General features: G+C 39.0%; 1 protein-coding gene and 1 long non-coding RNA gene across 2 annotated transcripts; both read right to left on the reverse strand.

Annotated features, from left to right (window-relative positions):
- Positions 1-6636: 6636 nt before the first annotated feature.
- Positions 6637-13477, reverse strand: LOC138887750 (uncharacterized). The gene is made up of 3 exons (XM_070169530.1): positions 12881-13477; positions 12108-12802; positions 6637-6760 (listed from the first exon to the last, which is right to left on the reverse strand). Exons 1-3 carry the CDS (start codon positions 13475-13477, stop codon positions 6637-6639), a joined length of 1416 nt encoding a protein of 471 aa, XP_070025631.1.
- Positions 13478-15209: 1732 nt separating this feature from the next.
- LOC138886893 (uncharacterized) lies at positions 15210-16103 on the reverse strand. Its single transcript, XR_011405841.1, has 2 exons — positions 15938-16103; positions 15210-15471 (listed from the first exon to the last, which is right to left on the reverse strand). It is a non-coding gene; the product is annotated as an uncharacterized lncRNA (long non-coding RNA).
- Between the last annotated feature and the right edge of the window lie 1249 nt (positions 16104-17352).

Raw genomic sequence — 17352 nt, forward strand, 5'->3', positions numbered from 1 at the left:
AGGTATGTCTTCTTCTCCATATTCCCGCAACAGAATTTTGTTTGTTTTATCCCATTTTTATTTGCTTTTCTGGACCAAATTAAGATTTTTGACAACTTCCTGATTCTTTTATTATAATCTTACACTATTTCAATGACATTCAGACTCATCTTAACTGCATTGTGATTCTTTATGAGTGTATGGTTCTTGTGACAAGCAGAGAATTTTATACCTATAATTGTTGTTGATTACCAAATATTACTGATAGGTACTACTGCGAATAATTTGGATCAGTCATACGCTTTAATAAAACCTAACAGCCGTGTGATTAAGAGAAACAATCAGTCCTGGTGGGATGACCCAAAAGGTCATCTTTTGTGTTAGAATCCGCTTCCATGTGTCTGAGGCCTTGAAAATCACATTGTATCTCTCCTTAATTTGCGTGCACAGTCCGGACGTGTATCCGAAAAGCCCTTATGTGAAAATTTAAGAAATGATGATTTTTGGCTTAAAAAGATAATTTTGTTGACTTCGGTCAACATTTTAGATAAACAGACCCGAACCTGTGTTCCGACGGCCCCGGAGGGTCTGTAGTAAAATATGGGATCTGGCGTATACACAGAATCGAATTTCGACCTCCCTAGCCCGAGAAATGAATTTTTGAAGAAAATTGTTAAACTGAAAATATAATGATTTTTAAAAATTGAATAATGCTTGATCATGTTAGTATCGAGCCTGTATTTTGGTTCCGGAGTCCAGCACAGGTCCGTTATAATATTTAAACCTTATCTGTGAAATATGGTGAAAAACATAAGTGATTTGATGTGATTCGGACCTTTAGTTGAGAAAATAGAAAGTTTAAAACTATCTTGAAAATTTCATGTGTTTTGGTGTTGAATTCATAGTTCTAGTATTTTGGTGATTTGATCGCGCGAGCAAGTTCGTATGATGTTTTAAGACTTGTATGCATATTTGGTTTGGAACCCCGAGAGCTCGGGTGAGTTTTGGATAAGCTACAGAGTGTTTTGGACTTAAGGAAATGTTGCTGGTATGCTTCAGCTGTTGCAGGCCCCCTGATCTCGCAATTGCGAGATCAGACATCGCAATTGTGAGCCCTGTAGGGTCCGCTTTTGCGATCCTATCATCGTAAATGCGATTAGAAAGCTACGCCAGCAGAGTTCGCAAATGCGAACAAACCTTTACAAATGCGAAGTAGTCAGGGAAAGGGGATCATCGCATTTGCGACAATAGCAGAAATGCGGCAGGTTTGCAATTGCGATGCCTGTCTCGCATTTGCGAGCTTCGCAATTTCGAAGCTTAGGTCACAAATGCGACATTTGCAGCTGATCAAAACATAACTTAGACGGGATTTTTCATTCATTCTCCCATTTTTCAAAACATAAACTCCAAGAGTCGATTTTCCTAGAGCAAGTACTTTCCCAAATCATAGGTAAATGATTCTTATCTTATTTCTTCCAATCTATTTCATCTTTTTACGAGATCTCATCCTAGAATCTAGGGTTTTTCATGGTTGAATTGGGTGTTTTTGGGTAGAATTTTGGAATTTTGAAATTTGGGGATTTAGACCTCAAATTGAGGTCGGATTCCAAAACCAATTGTATATCTGGGCTCGGGGTGAATGAGTAATCGGGTTTTGTCCGAATTTCGAGTTTGGACCAAGCGGACCCGAGGTTGGGTTTTGACTTTTTGAGAAAAATGTTGGGAAACCTATAATTCTGCATTGGGATTGATTTCTTTAGCGTTTATTGATATTATTAAGTTAATTATGACTAGATACGAGTGAATTGGTGGTGGAATCGAGAGGTCAAGCGGTGATTGAGCTTTGAAATACTTGTTGTCTTGAGGTAAGTGTTTGGTCTAACTTTGACTTGAGAGATTAGGGATCCCTAACTTAATTGCTATGTGAATTCCCATGTGTGTGCCATATAGGTGTGGTGACGAGTACCTGTGCGCCACCAAATTATCGTTTTAGCCTGTCCCCTTCCCCGTTTCCTATTATATTGTTTCCTGTCTTAATTGCTACTTCTCATAAATATTTCCATGTCTAATTGCTTCATATTAACTGTTGATTTCTCTATTGAGTATTAATTGTTTCGTAGTTTCATTTTTATTTCCTTGTTGGGTTATATTAGTGTATTGGTGTTTCATGGTACACTTTAGTTGGTCTCGCTGTGTAGTTTTAACTGGTGAAGCTTCATAATTGTAGTGATATTCCATTGTGTTAGATCGAGGTATAAGTGTTGTGAAGGATTTGAGTTAACTTGTGAAATACTTGTCTTTATTTTGTGATTGGTGCTGATATATATTGGGATCGGGTTGCACGCCGCAACAGGAGGAATAAGGGTGAATGTGATTGTCTGGTGGGATCGGGTTGACGCTGCAACAAGGAGTAATAAGGGTGGACAAGTGGGATCGGGTTGCAAACCGCAACAGGAGGAATAAGGGTATATATATTGAGGAGTAATAAGAGTGGACTGGTAGGATCGGGTTGCACGCCGCAACAAGGAGTAATAAGGATGAATATTTATACTGTTATTGATTATTTGGTGGGATCGGGATGCACGCCGCATCAATTGTTGTTCATGTATTCATTTCTGCTGAGACTCATTATTGTGGTGTTGAAACTCTCTTAAGGATTGGTTATAGCTGAGTATTGGTAGAAGACCGGGCTCCGTATTTTTTAATGCCAGTTACTGTTATATTTCATTCTGTATTTCCTTTCAGTTTTAGTATCAACTGTTGCAGGTTATATATGTTGTTATGCCCCATCGTAGCGTCGTTATTACATCATCGTGGTTAGGCTCGGCACTTACCAGTATATGGGGTTGGTTGTACTGCTACTGCACTTTGCACCTTCTATGCAGATTTCGGAGCTAGTGGCTGATCGAGAGGTTGATTGTTGTTACTGCATTCAGGAGATCCAAGGTAGACCTGCAAGCGTCTGCAGGCCCTGGCGTCCCCTTCTACTTTCTATATCTCCGTTTTATTTACTTTAGAGACAGGTGTATTCTCTTCTTTCAGACCAGTATTTGCAAAAATCTGTAGAATGTTCATGAGTTGTGACACCAGTTTATGGGTGGTATTTACTCCTGTTTTCGTTAATAGTATAAGAGTAATTAGTTGAATCATGCACTTTCGCTTTTATTTTCGCTGATTTAGTTTTATTAGACTTTAATTATAAATAAGCAAAGGAAAAAGGTGTAAAATTCTGTAACATTGGCTTGCCTAGCGAGTGCAATGTTAGGCGCCATCACGGTCCCGACAATGGGAAATTCGGGTCGTGACAAGTTGGTATCAGAGCACTAGGTTGCCTAGGTCTCACAATTCTAGTCTGAGGGATCGGTACAGAGACGTCTGTGCTTATCCCCCAGAGGCTACAGAGTTAGGAACAACTTAACTTTTATTCTTCTCTGTCGTGCAATTTTGATCTCTCAATGATAATTGAACTCTCTACTTTGTTCTTTCGCAGATGGCGAGAACATGTACTGCTTCATCAGCTGATCAGCAACTCGAGCCCCCAGTGGCAGCTCCTATGAGGGGCAGAGGATGAGGACGAGGCCGTGCTAGAGGCCGAGCCAGGGGCAGGACTCATCCCAGAGCTCGAGCAGCAGCACCAGCGGCGGAGCCTCAGGTAGAGTTTGGTGATGAGGTTCCAGCCCAGACCGTTCCAGCAGGGCCAACTCAGGTTTCAGAGAGGTTCATAGCTACCCCGGTGCTTCAGGATGTTTTGGTTCGACTAGTAGGCCTTATGGAGAGTGTTACTCAGGTCGGCATACTTCCTGTAGCACCAACTGTCTCTCGGTAAGCGGGCCTTATGGAGAGTGTTACTCAGAGGTTGCGGTAAGCGCAGTGTTGGTCCGCAAAAACGAAGGTACACAATCTCCAATATATTACATTAGCAAAACATTGGTCGATGCCGAAATGAGATACCCCCACCTCGAAAAATTGCCCTTGGCACTAGTTATAGCTTCACGAAAGCATATACCCTATTTTTAGTGCCATCCCATATCAGGTGTAACGACCTTCCCCCTGTGGAGCATCCTACATAAACCCAAATTGTCGGGAAGAATGGCCAAGTGGGCCATAGAATTAAGCGAGCACGATATAAGATATCAGCCGTGAACAATGATAAAATCGCAGGTACTCGCTGACTTTGTCGCTGACTTCAGTGCCAAAATAATGCCCGAGGCCGAGCAAGAAACTTCTTGTACCCCTCCCGGGCTAGCCGATCTATGGGTCCTATACATTGATGGCACATCCAACGTGTCAGGATCTGGACTGGGACTCGTACTCGAGGTCCCAACAGGCGAAGTTATCCGCCAATCCATACGGTGCCTCGATATGACTAACAATGAGGTCTGAGGCCGTAATTGCAGGACTAAAGCTAGCTCTCAAATACGGAGCACGATGAGTCATCCTCAGATGCGACTCACAACTCGTTGTCAACCAAGTCACAGGGACTTTCCAAGTCAAAGAGCAGAGGCCAAAAATGTACCAGGCAGAAATTCATAAACTGCTGCCGGTATTCAACGAATGTCACCTCGACCAGATACCTTGAGCGCAAAACATCGAGGCAAATGGCCTCGCCAAGTTAGCAGCGGCCACCAAAAACATTATAAAGGAAAACGTGATCAACCTCCTCCACTCGTCAATAGACTAACTCGAGGTACACTCTGTGAATTTAACTTGGGATTGGCACAACCGCATTATAACATACTTGCAGGAGGGAATACTCCCATCAGACAAAAAGGAAGCCAAAAAGCTTCGAATGCAAGCAGCTAGATACAACATCATCAGCCATGACCTGTACAAAAGAACATTTGGATGCCCCTTGGAAAAATGTCTAGGGCCGAACCAAACGAGGCATATCCTCGAGGAAGTACACGAGGGCCACTACGGTGCCCATACCGGCAACCGAGCCCTAATTAGATGCCTCATTCGGGCAGGTTACTATTGGCCCACAATGAAGAAGGAAGCCGACGACTACGTCAAGAAGTGTGAGCAGTGTCAGAAATATGCCCCCATGATACACCAAGCAGGCGAGCTCCTCCACTCAGTTACATCTCCATGGCCATTTATCAAATAGGGAATGGACATTATCGGACCCCTCCCGACATGGCGAGGTAACATACGATTTCTTTTGGTTTTAACTGACTATTTTTCCAAGTGGGTGGAAGCAGGTGTGTTCGCCCAAATATGCGAGCATGTAGTTATCACATTCATATGGAGAAACATTATATGCCGCTTCGGCATCCCCAAAGAAATCAGCTGCGACAACGGACCACAATTCACCGGAAAAAGGACTGCTGAATTCTTCGAAAAATGGCACATCAAGCGAATACTCTCCACCCCATATCACCCTATCAAAAACGGCCAGGCCGAATTATCCAACAAAACAATACTGAATATCTTGAAGAAAAAGCTTGAGGATGCCAAGGGATTATGGCCACAGTTACTACCAGAAGTACTGTGGGCATACCGCACCATGCCAAAAACAAGCACTGGAGAAATGCCATATTCATTAGTCTACGAGACTGACGCCATAATACCGGTCGAGGTCAGGGAACCTAGTTTGACATACTCCAATGAAAGCGGACCAAGCAATGATGAGAACAGGAAACAAGACCTTGACGAAATAGAGGAGCGACGAGACATGGCTTACATAAGAATGGTAGCCCAAAAACAACAAGCAGAACGGTACTACAACAAAAAAGCCAAAGTACGACCATTCAAAGTCGGAGACTATGTACTCAAATCCAAAACACAGGCAAGCAAAGATTCAAGAGAAGGCAAACTAGGAACCAATTGGGACAGGCCATACAAAATCACGGCAGCAGCAAACAAAGAATCATTCCAGCTAGAAACAATGGAGGGAAAACTACTACAAAATAATTAGAACGTCGCCCACCTCAAATACTTCAACTTCTGAAAACGGATGCCCCCAAAGTCGTACTCTTTTTCCATCACCCGGGTTTTGTTCCAATTGGGTTTTCTCGTTAGGTTTTTAACGAGGCGACGAAGGGGACATCTCGAAGTTCAAATATGATTTATCGCTCCGCCTGCCGATTTCTTCTCCAGGTCGAATGATAAAGGGACTAGGTACACTAGAACTTCTCCAATATGTGTATGGAATAAACAGAAACATGTAATATTCTCCAAAGAATGAAATAAAGCAGCATCTTTGCACATCTCCACCAAGTCGCTCTACACTTTACATTCGACCTCGCTCGAATTACTTTATATTCAACCTCACTCGAATTACTTTACATTCGACCTCGCTCGAATCACTTTACATTCAACCTCGCTCGAATTACTTTACATTCGACCTCACTCGAATTACTTTACATTTGACCTCGCTCGAATTACTTTACATTCGACCTCGCTCGAATTACTTTACATTCGACCTCGCTTGAATTACTTTACGATCTACGATCGACTACACCAAAACACTACACACAACTGGCCGAAAAAGTCAGGGACTTCACCGCACAGCAAACAAAAATTTAACGAGAATCCGGAAATACATAGCAAAAAGGCAATCATTCCATTTAAACTGTACAAATTACATTTTACAGAGGGGTTCGAGAATGCCCTCGCTAAACTAACAAAACAAAACAAAAACTAAGTGCAACAGTCTCACGCCACATCATCCCCTTTAGCGTACTCATCATCGTACCAAGGGTCAGAGGCAAGCCTATTCGTGGTACCATCGTCCTTATCTCCACCAAGCGTACCAGGGTCGTAACCACAAGCTTCACCACTACAACAAAAAGGGGATTTAGCAGCAATAAGAAAGGCCATTAGCGGCAATAACAATTACCGCTATATCCTTTACCGGCCATTGTTAATTAGTCGTTGATGCCGGGGTCGGTAAGGCCTTTAACGGCGATTGTTATAAACGCTGGTAAATGGTATAAATTATTGCCGTTAAAAACTATAAGCTTTAACGGCAATTGTTTGCGGCAATTATGATGGCTGTTAAACCCAATCCAAAACGGCTAATTATACTCCTTTAGCGTCAATTTATATAGCCGCTAATTTAAAATAATTGCCGCTAAAAGTTCGTATGTCTAACGGTATTTGTGTTGTGGCAATTAGAATGGCTATAGTATCCCTTCTGAAAACATCTTAGTTTTCCCTTTCAACGTCCATTTTTGTGGCTAATATATTAAATTAAATTGCCACTAAAAGTCAATATTTTTAACAATAATTATTTTTCGACAATTATAATGGCTACAATATCCCTTATGGAACTATCTTAATTTTTCCTTTTATCGTCCAATTTTATAGTCAGTATATCCAATTAAATTAGCACTAAAATTTACAAGCTATAATAGCAATAATTTAGCCACCATTAATAATAGTTTCGACATTCGTCCAAAATATAATCCAAACAACAAAATATATTAATATTGATTCAAAAAATATAATATATCTCATTAAATCTTAACAAATAAAAGTAAGTACTAATAAAAAATATTAATGTCAAAATAACTTAAAAAATCAACTAATATTGTCTAAACTAAATAGCTAATGTCATTAAAAGTAATCCTCACAAATGATAGTCTTCAAATAGTTTCCACAACTTTTCATCATATTGAAATCTTCCACCCGCAAAAATATCGAACATTAGACTGTATGACTTGAAATTATAAATTAACTATGTCAAAAGATAAAATATAATGTGAAAAAATATCTTGAAGACTCCATCAATGTCAGATTGTTTTTTACCCAACTCACTCACCTAACATTCACAAGCAGAAACAACTAGATGGATTAATAGACGAGCAAAATGGATGTACAAATAATAAAAGAAAGTTTCTTTCTTTGTTATGACAGAGAAGAAACAAAAAATATCAAAAGCAGAGTATTAGCTTGGAGAATTAAAAAGAACTTTTATATGCTTTCTGTATCTTCTTGGTACATTTTTAATGAAATTTACATTACCTTATCGGAAAAGAATATTTACCAGCATCCGGTCTCAAGAAATGCAAATGTTTTGTGCAATCGTTGGAGGTTCAAACTTACCCAACAAAGACTCAACATACCGAAAGGTTTTTTTAAATCCACCCACACATTTCATAACTCACTATGCATCTAGAAAGAAAAAGTTTTCTCATACAACATAAATTAGATAATCAATTTTTTGAACATTCTATTTAACTTTCTTAACATCTATGGAACTAAAAGAAAAGTCACAATCATCTTTATATTTATTTGAATAACTAAAATCGCCAAGGACTAGTGGCACAAGATTCAAAATAGAGTATGCAATGTTAATATAAAAATCAGAAGTTAGATACCATCTATTTATAATTCCAGAGACAGAACATTACCAAGCAATTTACAAACCTTTGCTTAGATAGAAGCAACGGCCAAGGTGTCATAGAAAGTAACAAACCGAACCTATGTTACTATAATGCAACACAAGACATGGCAAGAGGAAAAAACAAAGATCCTCTTAAATCACTTGAAGAGATGACATCGGCTTGCTTTTTAAAGCCATTCATCCCATCACTAACAACAGAAAAGAAAACTCGTTAGGAATTATCACTTCTTAAATTTATAACTCTACACCAACACAGGTGGTTCTTGTGCAGTCGTTCTCATCTCTAGTGCTAGAGTAATGGGTGCTGCTTGTTGTAAATGGAGAAGTTGTGATTGACTTTAAGGTTTAAGGCTATAGGTTTGTCAACCATCCGAAGAATTCAAGCAGACAAATATGAATTGATTTAAAGACAAAAAATGATGTCAATTTAATAGAATAAATAAATATTTTTTCACTATGTGTGTACATAAGAAGGATATAATAATATTACACATATAATCACAATCTGGAAAAAGATTATTTTTAAAATGATTCACTACTATCACAAACTTACGACATCAACAACAGTGAAAAAAGAAAATACATAAAAGCAAGAAGCATCTAAGGTAAGCCGAAATACTAGAACAAATTAATGGTCTTTCCTGGCGGAAGTTTCCAAATATCTTTTAGTAAGGTAGGCCAACGAACCTTTCTTGTTTCCGAATTACCTAGAATGAAAAATATTTGAATCGTCTGATGATTTTAAGAATCCTAACTCAAGATACGTTAGCATTATGCTACTTAAAGACACTAGTAAATCATGAATATTACTATAAATGTCAGAATAACCAAAAAAACAACAGCTATGTTCAATTTCCAAAGATTAAGAAATAAGAACCATGCACCTGCCAAAATTATTTTTCATACAAACTTGATTAGCCTCACACTTCATTAAAGAAGAATATAACAAATTCATTACTTAAAGTGTGAATATAAAAGTCACAACTTCATTGTTAATGCATCTACAGAAAAAAAGAAAAAAAAGTCAAGGTATCATTCCTTTTGGAGAACATGATAACTATCATATATCCTTGTCATTTATTGCATCTCACGGGAATGAGAAGTTTCTACTTGTGTCTTGGATATGTATTCATCTCTTCAAGAGGAATTAAGTATACAATCCAGTGAATTACCATTACCAGGTACCAATGGGAACGTTGATGCATCTGAACTTTTAAAAAGAAATGTGTTGTTCACCTTTTTCTCTTTTAGTATGTTAAGATCAACCGTAAGTTTTGTTCAACTTGATTATATTATGTTTCTTAATTCGCTTTGTGGCATCAAACCATTTTATATCCTCGTCTGAGAGGCTACAAAGATCTAAAGTATAATTCACATCTCCTTGTTACATCTTTTAGCTGCAGCATTGGAATTTAATATTCTCTCTGATGAGCAGCATGTAGGGCACTAACAAATATTAACTTTCACTTTCGTCGGGTCTCTCGACTCCGGAGAAGAAGAGTCTGCTAATAAGCCACACCAGAAACAATCAATTTCACAATGATTGTTGTTACATTGATCTCTGGTTGAGTTGCTACTATTATGTGGTTACCATAATCCTAGCAAATTTTTAATTTCAGCCTTAAGTAACAGTATATGCAATGAAAATATTGTGCCTAATAGTTATTCATATTCACTTTACTACCTTTTGAAAGTTATGAGATCTTTCATTAGTATGTGTTTCTAATTTATCATGGTGCTCTATATAGGGAAATACTGCATATAAAGGCAAGCAGTGGAACAAAGCCGTGAGCTACTACACAGAAGCAATAAAATTGAATGATAAGCCCACATACTATTGTATTAGCTAGCTGCTTACTTATAATTGGGATGGTATGGTAAAACATTATGTAGAACTACTTCTTCGGTGCTTGATGGTCTAATTTTTTTACTGAGTAATTTCACATGCAGCTTTCAACAAGCTAAAGAGAAACTGTACTAAAGCAATTTCACTTGATAAAAAGATATTAGGAGAAATTTAATTTCTGGAAATGTGCAATTGATATTAAGCGAGCTCTTTTTTTTTTAGTTGTACTTTAATCTATACTACAAAAGCAACAGATTGCAATACTAAAAAAGTATTACCTGATCCTCATTATGTTGAATCTCAGTGCCACCAGCAGAACTATTCGGCTCATTAGATTGATCATCATGTGCTTAGGCTTCAGAGTAATTTTGATCATCCATCAAATGCTCAATATATGGTTGGTCTCTAAAGTAGTTTTGACCATCCATCAATTGCTCAATATAAAGTCGCACATCTTCATCATCATTTTGTTCAATTACCAACTCGATTGCGACCTCTAGTTTGCATAGTTCCTTTTTTCTAAAATAAAGAAATTATCTAGCTGCATTAAGTTATACTAGTACTAGATTAACTCCAATAGATCAGTAGGTCACATGCAAAATAGGAGAAAGCATCACCCTCAGGCTGTGAAAAACAAACAAGTAGCGATTCGTACGTACAAACAAAGCCTTACGATATAGATAGTTCTAGAGACAAGAGGCATTAATGCACCAAAAAAAATAATTGCCCAATGATAATAACACCTTAGCATATTCCAATGTAAGGCCACAACCAACAAAATATAAGTAAAAAAATCACAAAGAATTCACTCAAACATCCAATGATCAACCAATACAAATATGGAAAATACATAGATGGCTAACATGTATCTTCTATAAAATGACTTAAATTGAAAGAAAAATATTTATTTATTAAGATTTATTTATTAAAATTTCTGAACTATTGATCCAGAATATAGGAAAATAAAGTTAAATAACTATAAGAATAATTCCATATGAAAAAATATGTTATAAAAGTTAATAATTTGTTTAATTCAAAATCAATGCCATAGATTTGTCAATACTAAATTAGAAAATATATAAAGATTAACTCATTTGGTGAATTGAACTTTGACAAATCGAAGCCATAGACCTAACCAGTAAGCAATTTTCATCAACCCAACACCCACACAATCAAATACTACATATTAGAGAGAGATACTTATTGACAGCTTGCGGTGTTGGTTGCGGATACGATTTGTATACTATGAGTTTTTTCAATTAAGTTTATTCCTAACTTTTTTGTAGTCTTTAGGTAATTTCTAGATCCAATTAATTAGCAAATTTCAACCCAACTCCGATACAATAAAATTAAAGATAAAGAAAGACCCATACAATGAAACATCAAAGATATAGAAAGAAACTTACTTTTTTTGTTGAGAATGTGGTCGGCAATTTTGCTCTTAAATGGCTTACGGATGAGATTGTATTATATGAGGGTTACTTTTTTGGTTGATAAAGTGGCAGGCGATTTTGCTCTTAAAGGGCTTGCGGAGAGATTGTAAGGGTTTTTCAGTTAAAGTAATTCATGTCCTTTTTTTTAGTCTTTAGGCTAAATTGAGAGATTTTGGCGGGAGATGAATTAGCCAAAAATAAAAATTGGAGGCATTATTAAAAGTAAAAACAATAGCTTTACTCTCGATTCTCTTGAATGTCCATTAAAAGTATACTAATTACCGGTTAATATTTATTGGCCGCTAATATTTGCCTCCCGCGAATAAATTAGCGGCAATTAGTTTATTGCTGCTAAATAATTGCCGCTAAATCCCCTTATTGTTGTAGTGCACGGGTAGCGCGTGCCTTAACGCGGATGCCTTCAAGTTCTGCTTCGAAAATTTTCCCGACGGCTTTCAAAGACTTATACACGTTGAGATGAGCCTCGGCGTTAACCTACATCTCGTACAATTCCCGCGGCACGCCGTGATCGGTAGAAGTATGAGACGTGGATGGCTGCAGCTGTCGTCGAGCCTCCTCGGCCTTCAAGGTAATGACCTGCTCATTCAATCCAGATAACTCTGCCTCCAGATCCTGGATCCGCTTTTTTAACCTTGCCACCATAAGCGCCAATGTCCCCAATTCATTCTCCCGCTCGAACCTACAAACTCGAAGAGCCTCTTCTAAGGCCGTTGTTTCAGCCATAGCAGCCACTCTGCCTTTCTCAGCGCGAGTCAATTCTTTGATCTTGAAACTCAACTCGCCCCTCAGATCAACAACCTTCGCCTCCCTCTGCCCAAGTTTAGCAGTTAAAGATGCCACCCGTGCTTGAAGGTCGGCATTCTCGGCCATCACCCTCTTGCTCACTTCGAGCTCGTCCTCTTTGGCCTTTAGAGCTACCTCAAGCTTGTTACACCGACCGATGGCTCTCATTAGCTCATCATCCCTCTCCTTTAGCTCCTCATCTTTCTTTGCCAACTCTTCGTCCTTCTGTTTAAGCCCGTCGCGAAACAACTGAAACTCGCTATCCTGGTTAAAGACATCGGCCAGCGTTCGGTGCTTAGTACGGTACTCCCTATACTTAGAGGTCACCTTCTTAAAGATGGCCGTCCTCCGCTCCTCCCGCCGGTCACGATCGATCCCCATGATAAGAGTCTAACATGCAAAGGAAAGGAGTCAATATGAGCAGATTACACATGTGAAACAACTCCTAACATTAAAAAAAGCACTTACTCGCAGGGCCATGCCAGATATACTCTGTGACAACTCCACATCGCTCATCGCTTGTAGCGCCGTGTTCTCGGAAGCCGCACACAAGGGGGCAAAGGATGGCACCACCCGTTCTGAGTTGGCCAAAAGGTCATAACCCACGGGAATGATTACGTGCCGGGTAGGACCCTCTATCATCACCTCCACGCGAGTATTCCTTTCCAAAAAGGCCCGTACCTCTTCAGGATCGATATCTGAACCAGAATCGTCGTCCCCCACAGGTACCGCTCTATCTCTCCCTGCCGCCAATGATGCGCCACCCTCTGCAATCCTTACAGGTTCCCCGCCATCATGCTCCCCCTCGGCCATAGAGGGCCTCCTCTCCATAAGGGCATCCGCCATAAAAACGGACCCTATGTCTGGTGCAAGTACAGACGTTGCTTCCGGAGCAATTAGTCTCTCCGGCTCAATATCAGCAACGATGATCTTCCCAAGCTCCATCCTTCTTCTTTTTCTCGATGGCGACTCATCTACATTAGATGACTCGTCTACAAGATGATAGATACGTTGGGAAGAGATCTCATCTCGCATAGCAACAGTTTGAGGGGAGGAATCCCTCATTGACGGAGCTTGATTACGGCCTCCACGAATAAACTCGGCTAAAAGAGAATTGCATCCCAGCAGATGCGATAGCTTGGCGAAACGCTGGCACTAGAGCCTTTCTCTTGAAAATTCGTCAACCTGGCATCAAAAGAAGGTCGCATCAATGAGAAATGGTAAACAACAATGCTGAAGCAGAAGTAACACTTACCAGACGGGACCTTGGGTCCAAAACGCTTGTGGAAAGCCGCCCAATCACGAATCCTCGCCATGTGAGGCAGCACGCGAGCTACCCAATCTTCAATATCGAAGATGGGAGAGGTTTCATGCCTTTCAGCTGAAAAACAAACTGTAAGTGAGCTAAGAACGAAAGGACGAAAGAAGAGAACGAGCGTACGATATACTTACGATTATGATTCCACTGCTCAGGAAACCAGGGCAGGTCCCCCACCAAGTACTCGGTCGTGATGAAGAAGTACTTATGCCAAAACTTCCAATTCATTCTGTCATCCATTCCGACTACCAACCCCCCGGTCCCGTGATGTCGTAGGTGTATCATAGTACCTCTACAAAAACTAGGTGAAAATAAGTTCAGCAAGTGGCGAATATTGACCTCACAACCAGCCAACTCCGCGTACTTCATCGGCATCAAGAAAGCTTTATACAAGTAAGGAGAGAAATGCGTCGGGCAGACGTTGTAAAGCTAGCAAAATTCCTCCACTAGAGGAAGAAGAGGAAGAGTATAACCGATCAAGAATGGGTAGACATAGAAGGCACAATACCCGGGTCGATGGACCTCCACGATGTCGCCACCGGCCGGAATTATCTCGACATGGGGAGGGATGCGATACTTGGACCAAAGGTCGGCTATATGAGACGGTCCAGTATCGGAGAGCACATGAGCGGGAGTAGGAACAGGCTCCTTTGGAAAATCGTTTCTAGCCAAAGAATTTCTAGGAGCTACCTCCTCCGCGGTAGGGAAGATGCGTAATGATGATGCATGTGGCTGTGACATCACCCCATGCCAGTCACACCAATTGCAGCCTTGTTGGCCACGCCTCCTCTTTTTGACCTCGGTTGTTTCGACCTAATCAATACGACCAAATTTCTCCTAAACGAACGCTGATCAAGTCCGCTTCTCGAGGGCGTGCAAGACTCACTACAACACTTTGCATATATAGCTACAAAATACATCATGGCTAAATATGAAACTTTCTGTAGCTAAACACTTTAGTCACAATATTTTTTTTCGTAGCATCCGTAGCAAAATGTAGCATAGCTATTACAGACTTTATATGATCCGTGGCTAAGGACTAATAATTATTGCTACGAAAGTTTTCTGCATTGTAGCTATAATGATAATACTTTTTTGCTACGAAATATATACTCATAGCAAATAATCCTAGTCTTTTGCCACGGCAAATAAATTATGTAGCAATCTTTATATTGTGCCACAAGGTGTTTTACCGTGGCAAAACACTTAGTTTGTTTGCTACGAAAATTCAGATCTTGTGGCTATTTTTATATTTTAGTTTCGTGACAATTGTACTTTTTTCAGCTACAAGATCAAAAAATCATAGCTGCGAATTTAAGTATTTGCCACAAATATTTAGGTAGCAAAGAATCCATTTTCTTGCCATGAAATATATATATATATATATATATATATAGAGAGAGAGAGAGAGAGTCACGAATTCAAACTTTTATTGGCACAAATTAAAAAATTTGCTACAAGAATATCTAGTCACAATAATTTTCATAATAGCTAAAATTTCAAATATTTTAGATCCCAAAACAAATTCAAAATTACACAAGGCTTTTAATAATGTAGCTAAGAATAAAAAGAATTTACACAATAGGTTTCAAGTTACACATAATTGTAAATTTTAAAGTATTCACAATACACATTTCTTCTACAACACCAGGCACCGTCTTCTTCTTTCACTCCTCCTCGGGTCTTCAACTGCACTTTATCTTGGTCTTAACTTGTCATTGCTTTAACTCCATCAATTTACCTGTCAATGAAAAAGTATTTTAACATCACGAAGCAAAAATAACTGATTATATATGTTTAACAGATATAACTGAGTTGAAACTTTAATACGAAGATGTAATTTCCATTAGTAAAAAATATTGAGAGAATTTCAAGCAGACAAAAAATATGTCTTGATAAAAAATTTACAAGAATTTATAACAGAGAACAAAAGCAAAAAATACAAAGCAACAAAAGTAAAAAAGAAAATTTTGAACACTTTTTAAACACCTTAAATGATCTTCTTCCCAATTTTGTAATATTTATGTTACAACTGATGAACTATGGCTTCTCCCATAATTTCAAAATCTTCAAATCCTCAATCTCACTTATCAAGAATAAGATACAATATCAGTCAAATTGCTGGAATCGTCTATAAAATTGTACCCCGAAATTCAAGTAGGTATAAAAAGATTCACAAACCCTAAAATATAGATATATAAAGGTACCTCTTTTGTCCAAGAATATAGAAGCGATGGAGGTTCTCTCTCGCTCTTCTTTGTCGTTCTCGGTCTTCTTAGTTTAGCCGTGATTAAAGAATGAAATGGAGAAGTGTGGAAGGGGAAATGGCGGCGGGAGAAAGGGGAGGTCCGAGTATAGTTTAGGTTTTAGGGATTTTGCTTTAGGCTAAATGGCCTTTATCTTCTCTTTACTTCTTGTTATATGGAGTAGTAGTATAAATTTTCTTCTTCCTTTTATTTCTTAATTAATACACATAATACCTTAAATGCAAAACAAATGAAGTTGTCACGATCCCAACCCCGGTCATGATGGCGCCCAACACACTGCTAGGCAAGCCCGACCATTCAACAACATTATTCCAAATCCTTATTCAGATTATAGATAAATATCACAGAGAATTTACTAAGTCATTACATTCAAGTGTATAATTCATAATAAAATTTGCGGAAGTTCAATTAAAATACCACACCATAGCCCAATAGAATCCGGTGTCACGAATATGAGCCTCTAATACAGAATATCCACCTATTACAAGTCTGCCTAGGAAAAATACGGAATACAAGATAGAGATAGAAGGGAGAGATCAAGGCTGCGAACGCCATGCAGCTACCTCAATACTCCCGGATACTGCTGCTCAGCTAAACAAATCCTCACTCAGTCTGTGGTATACCTGGATCTGCACACAAGGTGCAGGGAGTAATGTGAGTACTCCGACCCAGTGAGTAATAAACATAAATAAAGGTTGAGAATAAGAAATCATGGAAAAATACAAAGTAAAATATAACTGGCACTTTAGAACAACAAACAGTGGAGCAACAAGTCGATTAAATCAGAGTACCAAATACTGATACACGTATAACAGATAAAAATAAATGCATGAGTGCAATGCAATGCATATGATGGTACACTCTATGCATGTGTACAATGCAATGCATATGATGGTACTCTCTAGTACCCATTGTGGCGTGCAACCCAAGCCATCCATTTTATTTATCGTCGACGACGCTCACTGGGGTGTGTACAGACTCCGGAGGGGCTCCTACAACCCAAGCGCAATATCAAGCCATCTCGTGGCATCAAATCTAGGCTCTCGGCCTCATATCAATATCAGTATAATCACCCAGACATTCGGCCTCAATATCAATGTAATCAACCAGGCTCTCGGCCTCAATATCAAAACAACACTACTGCGATGCGCAGCCCGATCCATGCTCAGTCTAGAAATCATCATAATCCCCTTGGGAATTTGTAAAACAGTAGTTCTCAGCCCGAAATATCATTTAAAAATACCATTTAAGTTTTCAAATCTTAGAAAGATGGCTGAGTTTGCAAAACAGTATTTAAAAACCTTGGACTGAGATCAAATGATATGCATATATGTGAATACAGTGATGTCAATCCC

Source organism: Nicotiana sylvestris, chromosome 3 (assembly GCF_000393655.2).
Source record: "Nicotiana sylvestris chromosome 3, ASM39365v2, whole genome shotgun sequence".
Classification (NCBI taxonomy): domain Eukaryota; kingdom Viridiplantae; phylum Streptophyta; class Magnoliopsida; order Solanales; family Solanaceae; genus Nicotiana; species Nicotiana sylvestris.

Coding starts and splice junctions, on each gene's coding strand:
- LOC138887750 (XM_070169530.1), bottom strand. CDS start 13,477: ATGAGGGATTCCTCCCCTCAAACTGTTGCTATGCGAGATGAGATCTCT. Junction 12,803..12,880: donor TATCTGGCATGGCCCTGCGA/GTAAGTGCTTTT, acceptor TTTGCATGTTAG/ACTCTTATCATGGGGATCGA. Junction 6,761..12,107: donor CCGCGGGAATTGTACGAGAT/GTAGGTTAACGC, acceptor TTTTTGTTGTAG/TGGTGAAGCTTGTGGTTACG.